At 42.3% G+C, this 18601-nt stretch overlaps 1 protein-coding gene across 5 annotated transcripts in view; it reads right to left on the reverse strand.

The window, feature by feature from the left end:
• Nucleotides 1–12371: 12371 nt before the first annotated feature.
• The window catches only part of CYRIB (CYFIP related Rac1 interactor B), a 102173-nt gene continuing 95943 nt past the window's right edge, over nucleotides 12372–18601 (reverse strand). For all 5 annotated transcript variants that reach the window (XM_075023959.1, XM_075023958.1, XM_075023962.1 and 2 more), the window contains 4 exons: nucleotides 18099–18178; nucleotides 16803–16929; nucleotides 15937–16007; nucleotides 12372–13250 (listed from right to left, as the gene is read on the reverse strand). In XM_075023959.1, the coding sequence (XP_074880060.1) occupies nucleotides 13187–13250; nucleotides 15937–16007; nucleotides 16803–16929; nucleotides 18099–18178 (342 nt within the window). In that variant the 3' untranslated portion in view covers nucleotides 12372–13186. The remainder of the gene's footprint in view (nucleotides 13251–15936; nucleotides 16008–16802; nucleotides 16930–18098; nucleotides 18179–18601) is intronic.

Here is an 18601-nt window from a genome sequence, read left to right on the forward strand (position 1 = left end):
CTACAGCTTCTAGCTCTATGAGGGCTTGATCTTTAAATCAAAGGTCCTGAGGTACCTTGATTTGTACTTAAATACAAATAACACACCGATACTGTTAGTAGACTTTTAGAAAGACTCTTTGCTTTCTGAAGATCCACCTATCGACACAGGAAAGCGCCTATGAATTTTTCCAGCAAATGCAAGGCCTCCCTCATAGGGAGTAGGTTATTTACTGAATATTCACTGAACTTTCAAAGTCGGTTTAAATTTGTTTTCCCTTCTAGCCAGTGTGAGAGACTGAAAGAGTGGGGCAGCTCACCACGTATGGCCACAGCTCGTACGAAGAATACTTGAGGCAGGGGCTCACGGCCACCCCAGGGAGCCTTCGCGACATCCCCCACCCCAAAATGGCACCTGGGGGCAGGATGGAGGGTTACGTGTGCAGAAGAGCAAGAGCCTGACGGGAGAAAAAGCGGGAACTGGGCTGAGAGAAACGGACACCAGGGGCCCTGCGCGCCCACCGGGACCAGACCTCTAGGCTGGCTGGGCCAACGCTGCACCCAGGCTGGTGGAATCTTTCTCTTTCCTCTTTTCTTTCTCTCTCTCCTCTCTTTCTCTTTTTCCATAATCCCCACACCTCATGCCTTTAGACATAAAACTGTTGACCAAGTCTGGGATGAGGAGCGGATCCAGCCGCCCCTAGACCCTTCTCTGAGGAGGAGTCTGGAAAGCAAGGGGGTCTGCTCTGAACCTCGGGACTCAACGGGAGGGATCTCCTTATTCCCTGAATTAATGTGTATGGTTACACGGTTTACAGAAGTAGTCTTATACCAATTCCTGTTGTGAGAAACCCTGCCACCTACTACCATGCCTCCCCAGTTCAGTTTGCTTCTGTCATAAATAAAATCTTTAACTGATCGTCTGGTGTCATTTCACCTTAATTTAGACTGAGGGATTTTCAAATTAAACATGACTCCCTGGTCTGCCCAGTCTGGGTCATGACAGAAACCCCACCACATAATGTTACGCCCTCCAAGTTCGGGCTGCTTCTGCCATGACTAAATCATTCAACTGATCGTGTTTGATGTCATTTCACCTTAATTTAGCCTGAGGGAATTCTGAACTCACCACAACCCCTCCCTGGTCTGTCCAGCCCGGGTTGTGACATTCAGCAGCTTTGACCATGGAGGGACATATGGGAAAGGATGGATCCAAGATTAAATATTCACTCAGCCTGAGAAGAAGCTGTCTCCCTCTTGCAAGAGAGCCCCTCAGCTGCCAATTTCACAATTCCCTCCTGAACACAATAATACATTTATAATAATGCCTACTATTAATGCAAATGAGGAAAAAAAAGGCTTTGGAATACAGCAGTGTATTTATCCCAGCTAAACATGACTGTCTTATCACTGTGATAGGAGTGAGAAGGAAACCAAAGTCTGCTACATCAGACCAGCTTTTAACACCGAGACCCATCCTGATAATATCAGGGCACGTAGTTTATCAGCAGGATCCATCACTAACTCCAAACAGGGAGCCTGTGACAAGGTTATCATCCCACCAGAACGCTGTTCCATTTCCCCAGTGCCTTGCTTTCATCTAAGTAACAGCATGCCTAGCAGAGAGACCAGTCTGGACCCCACAAGGCTAATCCCAGAGGGACCAAGGTGTCTCAGAAAAGCTCTGTGCTCTAAGGACTGGCCAGCTACAGTTTTACTCTTGCACGTGAACCACCATCACTTCATACCTTGACCCTTTAATGAGGCTACTCTCAGATACCCATTACGTAGGATCACAGCCTATGGCTCACAAGGACAACAGACATGGCCACGGGCTTCTTTGGTACCGTGTATCAGCACTAGTGTGACATTTGGCTACAGAGTTACCAGAAAAACAACTGCTGGAGGCATGCGCACAGATAAATCCCTTATCCCCAGGCACACTGGATATGTCCAGCCCACTGTCCATCTCCACAAAGCTGGCCCCCATGTCTGACTCTGCTTCACCTCTACGGCAAACATGGCTAAGTCACTGCCCAGAGTCACATCTGCCTCCACGCTGGCATGACTTACCTGCCTCAGATGGCACAAGTTCCCCAGCACGCTGTGCCCACGGTCTCCAAAATCCCACATCCCCAAATATCTCCATGCCTGGGTCATCAGTGGTCCTCCTGTCTGCTCCCTGTGGGGCAACACTTGCAGCTCTGCCCTTGAGATCCACCCTTAGTGCGTGAAAAGGATGAGGGGGTCTGGTCCAGAGCAGGTCGTGGACCCCGGCACGTGAGATGGTTCTGAGCCAGCAGCACACCACAGCTCCCGTCAGGAGGGGCCAGTTCTGTGCAGCATGCCTTGGGTTTGCCATCAACACAGAGTTACCAGGGTGGAAAACGATCCCAAAATGTGGTGTCAAAGCCTGGGGTTGTGCTTTTTTGGTCCTGCCACAGTAAGGGACACGAAATGGAAACACTATATATAGCAAAACTTTGTTGCTTTCCGGTAATTTCCCCAAACTCTTACCGTTCTTTATTTGGTCATTCTACAGATCACTGCTCTCACCCATCTTTAGATCATCACGCAGCAGGAAAATGGGATGAAGCTGAAAGATAACAAAATGTTGGCAAGACTCCAACCATGATTAGACATTTTGATGAGTAAAGAGCATGACCAGAGTTACAGCAATAAATATTTAAAGTTATTTTTGAAATGAAGTCTCAGGAAAGATGTAAACTCTCATGATTTGAGGCATTAGCTAACCTTTAATTACAGAGAGAAGTGGAGGAATGGAAACTTTTCTGAGATAAGGGATAACCTAACTGCTTGTTGCAGGGTTTCTTGGAACACCCTCAGTCCACCCCTTTCTGGTCATTGTCAAAATCCTGGGCTAGAAGGCTTGCAGGTCTGAGGGAGCTTAGTAGCTCCTAAATTCCTAGAAAAGCAATTGTAACTTATACTTTGCTTGCTACAAACGTTTGATTTTCTACACAAATTATAGAAATATATTATTATATAAAATCAGATGTTTTGTTACAGGCAAACCATTAACTACAGCTACGTTTGGGGTTTTTTTTCCCCAGGAGCTGCAATTAATAGTTTGTCCATTACAAACATCTGTTTTTTATTGATATAACATATACATTATATATATATACACACAAATTAGATGCTGCAAACTATTTAAGTGATTTTTTTAGCGTATGAGAAAACAGCTTCTCACCACAAAAGACCCAAGCTCAAACACTTTTACAGATAAACTGTATAAAAGAAATAAGTAAAGGCCACAGTACTTATTGATATACAATACGATCTATTCAATTCACTGAAACTTTAATTATTATGTGCAGCTTGCTTTACTTCTCTTTCCTCCATATAGTGTTGGATCCATTAACTGTTTCTTTTTTGGGAAACTTATTTTCACTGCCCACTTTGTAATAGCCAAAGCAATAGCTCTCCAACCTTGATTGGGTCCTTTAATACAAATATCTCATGACATACATAGCTATATGTACCGAAGTTACCATCCCTTCTGCTTTCAGCCTGCTGAGGCAGGAATGCATGGAGTGGTTTGTTGTGGAAGCAGCTGGGTTTGGGCAAGTCTTAGACAAAGGAGGGCCAAAAGACGCTTCTTACAGCCAGGAAGGTTGATGGTGGTCCTCAGATCCTCAACCTCAACACAAGAACATTTCACCTCCTGCCCAAATGTGTTTTCTTTCGCTATAGCAGGTCACCAAAGGAATTTAATGGTCAGCCCCAAACTTCTGTCCCCAGCACCTAGTGATTTTTTGGGTGTTATGGGCTCGGGCCCACCAATCCCCTGGAGAAGGTGTAAGTTGAGGAATGCTGCGGGAAAGCGGCACGCAGGGCAGGAGCCAGAACAGATGCGCTGGTCCAGCGACACATGGCAGCATTTTGTACCAGTGAGAACCACCTATGTGCTGCAGGCTGTGCCAGATCTACCCTGTAGCCATAGTCTCGCCAAGGGTGAGTCTGTTCTTTGTGCAAGGAGGACATACAGAAATAGCCCAACCATCTAGGTCAGCCAGCACTGACACAGGGAGCAGGCGAGCCTCAGCAGAGATGACCAGTCAGTGTGCCTGTTCGGGCTCCTTTTGGGGCCCTGCTGAGCCACGGCTGAACTAGAGGAGAACAGGAACAGACAGGTTTCTCTGGGATCTGCCAAGCCCATGGAGTCGATCAAAGCATGGAAAGCACAAGCACTCCAAGGCAGACCAGTCAGTGCCACGACCAGCAGACACAATGGCAGCACCAGCTAATTTCGACAATACCACCATGAAGCACCGCTATCTCCAAACCAGTGGTGTCAGCCAGAAGGACCTGGGCACATCCACTCATGAGCCAGCATGCTGGGAGCGATGATCTGTCTTCGGTACAGACCATGGAACAGGATTTGCAATCATTGCAGCGGCTGCACTAGGACTGAGACTGCCTAACAAGTTTCACTAGTGGTTGCATGCAGATGTCAGAAGAAAAAAGTGGGAGGCGATTGACTCCTGTGGGACTTGGCAAGTTTAGCAACACTAATCCTGAGCAGCCCGTTTGGTACCGCTGTTTGCTGTGTGAACCCCTCTGCAAAAAATTCAAATTAGTTTTGTGCATTTTCCTGGAATGCTCATCCACAGCAAGATGGCACCTAATGGCCAGCAGCGCTAATAGACACCAATGGGATGGGATTGGAAGCAGCATTTGTTCCGAGTCCTGATAGGTAATAATCTTCCAATGACGCTACTAAAGAGTTACCAGCCCTTTCTTCTGGCCTAAATCCAAAGACTGTGCTTGAAACCTGAGGTTCAGTGAGCAATGATGCTGTTTGCGTGCTGAAGAACAGGCATTTCTGGCAATGGGCTGTTAGTTAGAAGAGGTGACAGGACTGCTGAGTGGCTGAATCACTCCTGAAGAAAAAAAAGGAAGATTCTGCCTCCAGATGCAATTCAATTAGCATCCCCAGAAACTTCTGTAATGCAAGTTTGTCTGCTTTCCCCATTTACAGCCCACCCCAAGCTTGTCAGCATACACTTTATCCTTGCACAAAAATCAGCTTTTAAAGGGTGCCCCAAATCTCATCAGCCACTCAGTCACACAGATGTCATTTGGGCTCCAGAGCCCCCCTCCTTGATGCTCACACATTTCTTGTTTTATCAAAGCATCAGGCTGCACCTGAAGCAGTGCTCAGCATGCCTGCTACCCGCTGCCACTCCTCCGGCACGTCCCCAAAAACCAGCCCAGCACTCAGCTCCAGGCAGCCCTCCTCCATCTCCAACGCCTTGCTGAAGAGGAAGCGGCACAGACTGACCAAATTCCGATCCCCTTACACAGCCCCTCAGAGCCGCTCCCCGGGTGGCTCAGCCCAGCCCTCGGCCGCTTGCTCAGACCCAAAAATGCTGCGAGGATTCAGAGAGCCAAGCTCTTCCTTTACAAGAGAAGTCGAGTGTGGGATATTCCTAACCTCAGGCTAATCAGACCCCAGAAACTTCTCTGCATTGGATGCAGTCTCAAGCTGCATCTGTTGTTATTGACATTACTTAAAAAAAAAAAAAAAAAAAAAAAAGACAAAACCCAAAACAGTTTTGGGAAAGAATGCAGCCAAAGTCCCAGCCCAGGAGTGGGGGAGAGATGCAGCAGGCTGAAGAAATCACTGCAGTGCACAACATCAGCTCCTTCCTTACCTGCAACAGAGGTTTTATTGTAAAATTATAGTATTTACAGTACTGATACAGTAGGCCATTTAAAAGATATATAATATCAACACACACACAGACACACAGAGCACTCTTCATAGCAATAGCTGTAAATGCTGATCGAGGTTCAGACCACAGAAATTTCCCATGGTCTGATCCCCAGCTCCCCCAGACTCCAGAAGAAATCTATCCCTGGTGCAGATGGGGTGGGCTTGGTCTCCCATCAGATCTGCCTTTTAAGGGTTTCCAGATCTGAGCCTCAGATAAGCCATCTCTGCACCAGGGAGCTGCTTGGGGCTGCAGAGACCAGGGCTCAGCCCCGATAGAGGAAATACGAATCCAAAGCGTGGGAAGGGGCCGTGAGTTTGCTGAGCACAGAGTAGCCGTTCGTTCGGCTGGATGAAAGCAGCTGATACTGCCCCTGCAATCAGCATCATCCCCAAAGCCTCGCTGCTGAGACAGTGCTCTCTCTGCTAGAAGTGAAGGGGGACAGATACTGAAGATGATGATGTCTTCAAGGCTGAAGGTCCTTCAGCAACGTGACTGACTGAAACCCTACTGCTCTGCTCTACCTGCTCTGCTCCACGAGCAAGAGCTTCCCAGGCCACAAAGACCTAGACAGTGCCTTGCATAACCAAACCCACCCCGTAAAAACTAACTAAAACATTTAATTAGCTTTTGATTAACAGCATATTTCAAAATTCTTTAGAGACTTGCAGATCGGCAGAGGCACAACTTTGGGGTTTGGGGCCGTTCGTTTATTAAACAAGTTCCCTCCTTGAAAGCAGACACGCAATTACGCCGCAGTATCAATTGTTCCTCATTTGCAAAGCCAGAGCATGAAGCAAGTTGCGTTAATGTGTCGAAATGAGGAGAGAAATAAAGAGAGCAATGGATCACTGAGTCTTTGAAGGGAAAAGTAATATTGCAGTAATTTATAGAAGGGAGAGTTTGTGGGTGGGACAGTCGCTCTCAAAGAACAGTGGCATTCAGCCAGTAAATATGGATCGTTTGAGAAGAGCATCACTGCCATCTTCAGGACAGCCGGTTTCTCTTTCCTGCCATGCAGCAGCTTTCCCGAGAGCATTTTTTTGGTTTATGCAATACAAAAGGAAGCGTTTTCTGCAACTCCAGCCAAAGTTATATTTTTAGTTATCGTTGACGCTCTGTGGACCATGGTTTGGTCCAATGCCTCCCAGCTTCTGAATTTTGACACCCCAAACTGCCTACACAGAAACATTTCATAAGCATAATTTCCAGTGCAACTTCGGTTTAAGATGGAAAAGACCTGTCAGTCAGTCCGGCCCATTTCAGTGCAGCAACATTTCCTAACAGACACCCCTCGCCCTTTATTCAGTCTAGCTTAAATGTCTCTAAGGAGCCATGCCCTTCCACTTCTCTTGCAAGATGTTTACATTAGCGTAAGAGATGTATTAGGAAACTCCTAATGTCATCAGCCAACTTTCCTTCCCATGGCATTAAATCATCATTTTTTCCAGCCAGAATGCAGTCAATCAGCTGGTAAATGCAGAAAGCACCTCTAGCCCAGATCTCAAAGTGGCATTTCACTCTCAGGCACTACAAGCCATTTCAAAGATGCAGAGTACTGAATATGGAATATACCACCTTAAAAACAACAATCAGGATGCTAAAGATGATAAAGAAAATTGCTTAAAAGCTAGGAAAAGCACAGTTAAGACTTCCACATTACTTAAGCTCAAGTTTTTCAGCAAATGCACTCCCACACTGCTTTTAGTTACACCGATGCTGACCAGAGGTCACATAGCTGGTTATGGGGACATCAGTTTTATACTGCAACATCTCCCTCCACCCTGCAATCGGACACTATCTCCTGCGCCCCTTCACATGATGGGTGTGTTTCCAGCCGCATGGGATGAGCTGGATGTGCGCACACACTCCTTTCCCAAGCCTGGACACTGGCCCGTCATTTGGGCAGTGTTCAAGCATCACTTTGACACAATGGGCACATGTGAAATCACGCAAGGCGGGAAGATGGGGAGCCAGGATAAAATAAGCAGCTCGGTTTCTTCCTTGCCTGCATCCAAGAAAAAGATGGGCCACAGATGAGGCCAAACACATGCTCTTGCCAGGCCAGCGCTAACTTGGGGTTGTCTTAGACTCCCATGACTATAAAGGCCACCAAGATCTTCTCTGCCTCAGTCACTTCGTGGTGTACATGGTTACCAGCAAGAAACAAAGCCATGCAGGACATACAGACATCACCTGCAGCAGGAGTTCTCCATGTTGCTGCAGATGGGGATGTCAGCGATATACCCTGGATGGTGAGAAAGGGTTGAACATGCAGAGAGACACATCCGGAGATCTTGGCATCAAAAGGGATTTGCCATCACTTACAAGGAATCCTATGGCAGGAGCCTGGAGAGGGCACGTCTCTCCAATATCACACTTGATCGTCATGATCGCCAGGTGCTTGTAACTCCTTACCTCATTTATCGGACACCTCTGACCCACTGCAGCAACATGTTGGCTTCTGGATAAGGCTCAAGTGTGAGCAGAGAACGTAGGTCCCCAGGGCAGGAGCCTGCAGGGGGTAGCAGACTGCTGTAGTTCACAGCAGACTGCTACAGGGGAGAAGACAAATACACCAGAATTTCTCCAACTCCTGTTGCACAGAGGTCCCAGAAGTTGTCCTAGGACCTGTTCTCAATCATTCCTAATCACAGCAGCACACAGAAGACAACAGACAGCACCAATGTGTTTCTATGTGTATTAAAACAATGTTTTTCAAAAGGAAAAGTCTTGCATGAAGCTGTAACTGTGAAACACAGACATGACTGAGCAGGGCAGCCAAGGAAAGGCTGCAAGTGAGCATGGCCCCAGGAGCTCCAAGACCATTCGCACACAATGCCAACCTCAGTAAGCATGTTCCTAACACACCAAGTCCATGTAACTTACTACTAGCCTACCATGCACTCAAGCGTTGCTAGTGAAATAATTACACAGCTTTACTCTACAACTTTCCCAAGTCTTGCAACTAGTAAGATCCCCACAGTAAGTAATGACCTCACCTCTACCCCATACGACTCCGCAAACACCTACTTCGTGCTATTACAGCTGTGACAAAAAGGGACCAGAACAGTGCTCAGATTCAAGAGGGTCCAATTATACCTGGCCAGATTTGCTCACCAGGTACAGGCCTCCTTGTGTCATAACTTTGACAGAAGCAATAAGCCTGTCCAGGCACCCTTCTATCATCACAGTAATAAAATGGAAGGATGAGACCAGCCTGAAAGGATCCTTAGCACTGAAGCAGGGGAAAGCAAAGCACTGCCCTGGATCCAGGGCACAAGAATTGGATGCAATCATCCAGTTTTTGAATATCCCATGTGATAGCAATTCATTACAAAATTCATACGCAAATTGATAGCATGAACTTTATGCTGGGATTGCTTTAGTCCTTGCTTCACTGCCCCCAGATGGAGGCTGCTACTACTGTATTGACCAGCCAGCAGACATTACACCGGACTTGGGAAAAGGAGTGAAAAAACTTTGCTTAGGCACAGTAAAAAGACCAAAAGAAGGAGCAAGAGCAAACGGCCTGGTAATTCAGAGCTAGTCCTCTATTTTGATAAAAGAAAGCTGCTTCACAAAGAAGCATTTCTCAAAATTTTGAGAAACAAGTAACCACAGCCAGGAAGGGCACCCTCGAGGATGCCTCCTGCCTCGAGCAGGCCTTGTCATTACACGTGGCAGCAGCACCCAGGAACCATCACAGTGAGTTTCTGCACAGACTTGCTTTTGAAATGCCAACTATGAACCCACGGTGACTGCGTAAACTACTCCTCGTTAATTATTTACATTTATTTCACAGGTATCAGTCTTTTCAGGGGCAGAAAGACAACACTAAGTTTAGAAAACCTAAAGAAAAGGAGGATGAGCTCCCTTCTAGTGAAGCAACTGCCTGAAGAGTCACCACATTCCCGCTGCAGAAGACTCACTGCCATTGGCTTTGTAAGCCAGGGGAGAGCAGCCAGAGGACGGTGCATCCAGAATGAGATGTTTGCCCGGGAATGCTTCGAGTTCACCTGCAACAAGCAGCCATTTCAGGATCTCCCTCTCCAGATCTGCTCCAGCCATAATAAAACTTCTAGGAAACAGGCAGCATTGCTGGCAAAGTGAAATGCTGATGTGGTTTATAAGCAGAAGCTACAGACAGGAAAGAATACTTTTATAGGAGAAACACTTCCATAATTTGTGTACTGTTTATGTGAAACTTCAAGATCCAAATCAATATCATGTAAGCAGGCTGGCAGTAAAGAACTGCAGAAAAAAAATCTAGGGCATGTGGGGTGGCACAGACTATTAGCCCTGTGATCAGGAGCAAAGCTATGCAACCACTTTACTGTCCGTGAATGGTGACATGCATCTCACAAGCCACTGTAAACCAGTTTCCCCCAGAGACCCACCTGGGCCCAGAATTTGAGGCCCATAAGGAAACAACAATAGCATTTACACTCAGAGACACAGCATCACGAGAAGGTGGCCTTCCACCCACAACAGCAGCTACAGCGTGGTTACACTGGCTCACAGCAGAGGGAGGATGGCTCATTTGAGCAGCACATTTATTTAAACCCATCGACTGCCACCCAGCCCAGTGCCCCGAGACTAGGCTATCACATACGCCAGGGTGGTGCCATCCAAAGTGAGCAATTTTCCCCCAAAACTTACATAAAAGCTGTTTGGGGGCCAATACTTAGTCCTGAGCCTGCCAGCTGCTCTTCTGTCCACTACTACAGATAACAGAAGAATTGAAAGAGAGAGAGGGCAAAGATTAAAGAGCGGTTTTGCAAGGAACAAGCACTAAAGCTTGAGCAGCAAACACGCAGCAGTTTCAGTTAAAAAATGCAAACAGCTGATGCCTGATGCACGGGAAGGCCTGTCTTCTCTTGGAAAGCTCACGAGTAGGGAAGCTTGCAGAGTTGCGGGCCAGCCAACTCCAAGGCACGCCAGCGCTAATCTCCTTTCCCAGCTGCGTACACACAGAAACTGCAGGACACAAATGCCGGAGGAAAAAAAGGAAAGCTCCAATTATTCTCAGACCACAAGAACAACGATGTTTAAAAGCAAAGATATTGGCAGGGCAGCAAAAAGGAAGAACTGTCCAAAACAGTCAACTGAAGAAATTCTGTGTTGCTTTAGTCAGTAGCCATTGAGGCAAGACAAAGAAGAAATCTGCTATATGGCTAGTTCTTCCATAATGGCACCCAGGCTGGATTTACTGCTTCAAGTGTTTTCTAACAAGATCGGAAATAAAAACTGTCAAATACCCAAGTTCTGCTTAAAACCTATTCTCTGTAAATTAGGTTTTGTTTAGAAAGTTTTACTTCCAAAAAAATAACACTGGACAGGAATATGATTTGCCCCTCCTGTGATTATTATTTGAGAACTGTATTCACAGTAACAAGGCTGAGATGAAATTATTTTTTTCCTTGGGGTAATGAACTCATGAGGACAGTTACCCTTTCAGATACACGCAGAATGGTTGGTTGTATAGAGTTTGTAACACTCATACAATTCTGGGAAATTTTTTGTTTTAAAAAACCCAAACAAATCAAGTTTTGTCCTTTCTCAGCTGGATTCAACTGTGATGCTGCCAAAAGGACTAGAGAGCAGTACCGTGTAAAACTAAGAGTATTTTATTACTGTAGACAGCACAGCACTTTGGTTTGCTTTCTCTGTAGCAAGAACCTCTGCTAAGCATTCTTAACAGTAAAGAAAAAAAGATGTATTATCCTGCTTAACAGAGAAGGACGTGCAGGTACCAGCAATACACACTTATGCCTCCTTTGAACTCTTTCTCAAGTGTCATGATTTAAAATTTTGCAGACCTCTTTCGAAAACCACCACCACCAACAAAAAAAAGGGAAATCTTTCCTGATGGTGCAGAAGAAGGGTGTGCTCAAGAAATCCAGCATGGTCACACTAGTATGTTACATTTGGAGCTAGTGTGCCATGCAAAGTTACAAAATACTATTTGTCCAGCAAATAAAGCTGAGGGTGTTCATGCTTGCCTGCAGGTTTCAAATCTCCTTTCCAGAACGCTGAGAACTCATTTTACACACAATCACAACAGCACCACGCACATGAGGTGCACTAACGTGTGCCCATCGATGCAAAACATGCCATTTCCCAGAGATGTTCTTTCCAGTAATTCTCAATTCTTCTTTTCCCCTCCAATTCCTACCCTCCCCCAAAAAGCTTTCTTTTCTTCACCAACCTATGAAAGCTTAACACTTGTTGTGATAAAATACGAGCCAAACAGGAAACATGATTTAGTATGCTAAGGTTATTCAGATTTTACACACAGTTCAAAATACCTAGATCCACATGAGCATACACCAGTATAAGAGTGAGGGAAGTTAATCTCCCCACCACTGGTACGGAAAGAGCCAAACCCGCAGCCTCATCTGGAATGTCATTTCTGATGACTGTACTGAGACGTCAACGTGAGTAGCCAAGATGCATGTTCTTCAGCGACATCCACCGGGATCTATGTGGCTTGTACAAAGTTCTTCCCCCCCAAACCCTGTACGAGTAATACTTCTGGGGACAGGGAAGCAGCACAGAGTGGAGAGCAAGAACCCTGAAACATACTAGGCTTAAATCAGTGGATTAGACTAGTGGTTACTGGTAATGAAACAGCAGAGTTTTCACTATATAAAATTTATAAATTTATTTTTTTGTAAAAATCCAAAGAGCACGAAGACATCTCACTCAAAATACTGGTAAATCAAACCACACTTAGAAAAATGAAAGCTGATTTTATTATCTTATCCACAGCCAATCATTTGACATGAACATGCATACGTAATTTTGCTACGCACACACCACAGTTTAACGTTAGTTATTAAAGGTTAAACATACAACATACATCCTTACAAAAATGAGTCAAAATGCAAACGTAACTTTTAAACAAAACAGTTTTTACTCATTTAAAAAAACCTTTGTGTTGGGTACCATTTTGTACAAACACAGTTAATTTAAACAAATCTGCTTTTAGTTTCCTCATGGTTGCACATGAAAATAAGCTGCAATAGAAAATGAAGTCATCAAGGGATTTTTAAATAGCAGAAGTAGGCAGTCTTGCCATGCAGAAGAAGCAATATTAAATATTAGTTTTTCAAAAAAAGAAAAAAACCACAAGTTTAAAAATATTTAGTTCAAGTCACAAATCTTTCCCCAGTACAGAGAAATCCAAATGCAACGCATAATTAGCTGCCACTTAGGATGGCTATTCTGAAAAGTAGAAACACTTTCCAGAATTGATAATTTTCATTGATTTGGCACAGAAAAGAAGTCTGAGCTTACTTAAGAACAAGAAAGTGATTAAAAAAAAAGGGTAAACAGGAAGAGAGAAAATAAAAAGCAAGAATGAACGAGATAGTAGTTGCAATCACTAAAAAAAAAATTCTGTGCATCTCAGTCATTGCAGAATACTGTCTGTCTACAGCAGGTGCGAATTCCAGGTAATTGTTATTGCAACATGGATTTAATTTGCTTGGAGGTAGTCTCATCATTCAAATGCTTTGTTGTGTACCTAAACACAGAAATAAAAATCAAGTTGAGAAGAGCATGGATGCTATTTTACTTTGGCTTAACATATACATGTTTTCTTTGTTTATGGCTCAACCTGACCGTACCAGAGTAAAACCCTCAGCCACTGAAAATCACCCACTCCACAGTTACCAAGTACACAAATCAGACATTCTGATCAGAAAATCCTATTGTCAATCAGAACTATAACACAACAGCCTTGCACCAAGGGGAGTTAAAAATAAGCCTCAGCTGGATGTTGGCTTTCATGCTCATAGGCCATTTCATAGTGAACTCATGTTACCACTTGTGATAGGTAATTCTCAGTAAGACTGAGGTGTCTGTCCATCGGAAACATCTTCAAATAAAACACAGCTTCAGAAACTTTTCTTCAAAACTGCCAGTGACCAAACCTTTCTAAGATCCCTCAATAAGAATGGTTTTCATCACTTTTCAGCCTAATTTCCTGTTTAGTTCCTGTGCTGCTAAAACTAAAGAGTATACATGTGTTTATTCCAGCCCCTTCCCCCTTCAAAATTCTCTAGAACATTAGCACATTTTTAAATCACTACAAAAAACTCAGTCATCTCTTATTTTAAAAGAAAGTACTGTACATCCTTGATGCTGGCTTCTTTGGATGATTAATTCCCCTGATTTTCCTTCCCTAACTGTAATCTAAAAGCAAGTTATCCACAACTGCAGTGATATTTTAGTTGTTCACTTGAAGAATATGCAGTGACTCTTTGTTTTGGAAATTAATATCAATATAGATTTCAGCACTTTTTGGTAATTTATACTTTCCACAAGAGGCCTGAGGTTCTCTAAAATCCTGAAAAGTTATTGCACTTGGTATTCTGCCCATGTGAAAAAGCTGAACATGATCACAATACTTATGTGAATTTCAAATTATAAAGAGCGGACCTCTCTCCAAAATCCATACCACCTTCCATTTGCTTTTAAGACACATTATCTATCTCTTGAGAAAGTACAAGAACTTCTAAAACTCCTCCAGAATCAAAAGACTTAGATTTGGACTTAATTTCTCATGACATCATCTTGAATCTGCTTTCATCACACATGCACATAGCAGCTCACCTCTGCATCTCCTCCTAGCAATTCCACATGTGATTTAAAAAAAAAGACTTAAATATCCTACCCAGATGAATAATCAAATGTATGAAATCAAGACTGTTAAAGTATGTATACATGAAATGGGTTGGTGTGGTAAAAGGTCAGCATGACAGCACAGACTGAATTTACACTGCTAACCACAAAATAATGCACAATGTAGTGAGAACCTGAACCACATTTTCCATGTACTTTAATAGTGTCAACCATAAAGGGGAAAAATGGGGTACTAGTAAAGATCGGTGTTCATTTGCAGCTGCAATCACAATAAATTAGTCAGAGAATATAACGCTAATAATATAGCATTTTTCCTCTGGAAGCTTGTGTTTTTACTGATCACCATCTCAGACTGATCACATACAGGAGGTTCAGAAATGAATTTTAGGCATGGAAATACTCATACAAAGTCTCAAATTAAGCCCAGATTTAATTTTTTTTCTTTAGCTAATAATCTGAAAAAACTTGGCAAGTGAAACCACTTATAATACCACATTATTTCACTTCTTGCATCTTAACACAAAAAAAAGAGAGTAAATGAAATTAAAGCAGTTTCACTACAGATAAAAAAACAAAGTACAACTGCACACTTTCAGGCAAGACAAACTAAAGCTTCCACATTTCAAAGTGAGCACGTGAATAACAATACCCAGTTACAGTTAACTGTTACCAAAATAATATGATACTTTTTCACCTAAGAACAAGAATGAAGCCTTCATCTGCCTGTCACATTTTGGCACCTCTTGCCTCTCCTCTGAAGCTGGACACCCACATGAAGAACATGTTACTTACTAAGATACAGTTTCATGACCCAATTTAGCAGTTTTTCTTGTTCCTATACAGAATGACTTTTTCTTTACCTTTGCAATTCATGTGGCAACTTCGTCTCATCTAGTCTACAGGAAAAACATTGAGACTCTTGCCTTAAGTACCTCCCTATAAATACTTTGTGAAAGAGGAACAATTTTTAGTTACGTACCAAAAAACTACCTGCCTTACATGTCTGAAGCTATCTGTGAAACATAAAAATCACATGAAACTACTTTTACATTCTACTAATAATAAATAAAATCATTAAGCCATGGTCAAACTACATACAGCTGAGGATATGGCCAATGCACACTAAGCCAATTTCTTTGGTAAGCTGGCACAAATCACAGCGTGCATACTGCAGCTGTGCATTTGCTTGTTTGGTTGTTCAGCCAGCAGATGTGATCACAAGTTGACTTCTAATTAGATTTTAGTAGGTATTACACTTTGTCATCAGTTTTAAGTTCAGGAACAATGTCTACTGTCAAGCTTACATCTACAGACTTGTTCTTAACCTGCATGCAATTAAAGTATGCAGAAAGTTATCTTAGCATGAACAACTGCAAGTTTACTACCTAGCTTTTAAAACACAGTAACTTCTTCTTGCATCCCTGTCTCAAGACACATTGGAAAAGAAGCCTGCAATAACCACATTCACCTGTAACACTGACTGAATACTTCGCTGCTGAAGGAAATGCCTTGGACAATTTATGAAAATTCACATAAAAATATTTCAGATAAAAGAATAAGAGTACCTGAGAGCATTTAGAAGGCCTTCTACACTGTTAGGAGGCTGGTCTTTAAGAACTTTGATGCATCCTTTCATCTAGGAGTTAAAAAATAAAAATACAGCTTTTTTCATGCCAATACTTTCTAAGTTTATAGAAGTGTTTTATATTCAGTTTGTCAGAGAGATAAAAGGTAAGTACTTAAAAATTGCAGCAGTGTGACAACATTTTCTTGATATTAGAAAGTAATTAAACTTTCAGTATTGCATTTTCCTATGACAGAATGGCTTAGCTACTTAAAAATCTGCATATCTTTAGCCAATGCAACTTTGATGTCAAGCTCTGCTTTATTAACCTTAAAAAAAGGAACTGTAAACAAAAATCTCTCTTCATCATAAATCCATTAAGAATTATTACATTCAGCCAGTGAAATAATGACAAACTCTCTGTAGGTAACACAATGGGATAATAGTCCACTTGCAACAACCACAAAGCAGCATACTGTAACAGCACGTACTCCATAGACGTACTATCAAACAACAGCAGAGAGTTAAAGACTTGAAGACTGGTAGATGATGAAACTAACTTTTTACCAGATAGTGAGGAAGGAAGCTAGATGCCATTGTTATTTCCAGTCATTCTGATCTGAATCTTTCAACACAATCCCTGTTTACAAGTGTTTCAAGACACTACCTGAATTCTATCAAAACAGATTTTTCATGACCTAACAATGACCATTTATGTGCCTGAAGGCCTAGCTTGTATTTTTCACTACTTGTATGTATGGTTTGCTAAAGCTACTGTTATCCATTTAGCGTCAACCAAAGTGTATGTCTGCTAGTAGAGGACACAACTTAAATACTCCAAAGATTATTTTGTAACAATAAACTTACATCAATTTTTGAAGTTTTGGCAAAAGCGCCCACTGGATGCACGTGGTCATAGAGTATGATGACACCCACCATTACCCTCAGACAGAATGATACTGTTTCCTCATTTGTAAACCTGCTTCTATATTCACTGTAATTTAAAAACACAGATTATTATCTATCAAACACAAGATAAGAATACTTACTAGTAATCCCTGATTTAAGATTAAAGAGAAAAATCCTACTATAAGTCCTCAGTGAAAAAAAAACCAAAACAAACAACAAAACAAACCAAACAAAAACCCTACAACCTATCAACTCTATTTGGTTGGTTTTTTTCCCCCCAATAACCTGCCTACAAGTCAGACGACTGCTTAGAAAGAGTTATCTGGAAATTAACAAAGATTCTGAAACCTAAAACAGCGCCCTGCTGCTATACCATTTTTCAGGTATATATTTTTGCAGGAAAAAAAAAAATTTAAAACAATACATACTAACTTTGCCTTCAATGCTTCCTACTCTCTTCCCCACCACCCTCTAATATAAACGCAACCCAAACTTCTGACTCAGTAAACAAAAAAAAAGGAAAATAAAGCAAGCTTAATGAACAACACTTAACTACTTTCTTCAATGGGGCAGACTATTCTTAAGAAGGGTAAGAATATAAATGGGAGTTCTCAATGTGCTCCAAAAAAAAAATTACTGTGGTATTTGGACAGAAACTAACTTAAATAAGACATACCTTATACCTGAGTACATTTACCAATGAGAAGCTACTTAGAATCCAGAAGAGACAGATAAAAACCCAAAGTTTAGTTTGACTTCTTGTTCACACTCCCAGTGCCTCTCAAATTTACAGCAGACAGACTGCCTTCATGCCCAAAAGTCGTCTCATAATTCCCCAGACAGGGGCGCTGTAATTTTGTTACAGCCATCAGCCAAGCCAACTTGCAATGAGGTACCAATCCAACGCATTGCCCATAACCCCTCTTCCAGGAGGCCTTAGGCAATCATGCTCAAATAGTATATTTTCCTGAATTATACATGAGAAAACCATTTATAAAGAGTGCCAAGAGTTGTCTAGCTTTCATAGCCATTCTATTTTTAAATATTAATATGTTCAGAAAAGTAGACCGCATGATTTGCATGGCTAGCAAAATGAGACATTAGTTTCATGTCAAGATAAACAACTAAGTTGGTAAAAAAAACCCACCATAGCTCCTAATTACCCCAATTATATTTCTTTCACCTTTTGCATCACAAGTCATGTCTTAAATACAGAGATGATTCATAAACAATACGAGCACTGTTTATACTCACGGGGTTTCCAGCATGACCCTGCACACACTAGCCATGGTGCTTAAGCAATCTGTTGTATTTTCTATCGGTAAATTTTTATTCTGCAGAAGATAAACAGTTTCCAATTCAATTATTGTGAAATATTATACTACAAAACCTAAATCAAATCAGTGGTCTGCTCACATGGCAATGTGGAAGAATTAAAAACATCAACACAACTATGGTAAATCAGGTAGCCTCGCACTGGTTTTTAAAAATGTTACAATATGGATTAGCAACTTACAGAGTAAAGTTTACCGTATGGGTTTTGCTTGCTTGTTTATAGTTAAAGAAATAAATCATTGACACTACTGACTTTTGGGAAGTTTTAAAGGAATCCTGCTCTTTAAAGACAGAAATTTCTATAGACAAATACATGCATCTGCTGCAATAGTAAGACTTAAAATTGTTGCAGACAAACATCTAAGAAATGTAAAATAAGACATCATTTTTCTCAAGGCATTTCAAAAGCAAAGCAGAACTTA

The sequence above is a fragment of the Buteo buteo genome, chromosome 3 (assembly GCF_964188355.1).
Source record: "Buteo buteo chromosome 3, bButBut1.hap1.1, whole genome shotgun sequence".
Classification (NCBI taxonomy): Eukaryota; Metazoa; Chordata; class Aves; order Accipitriformes; family Accipitridae; genus Buteo; species Buteo buteo.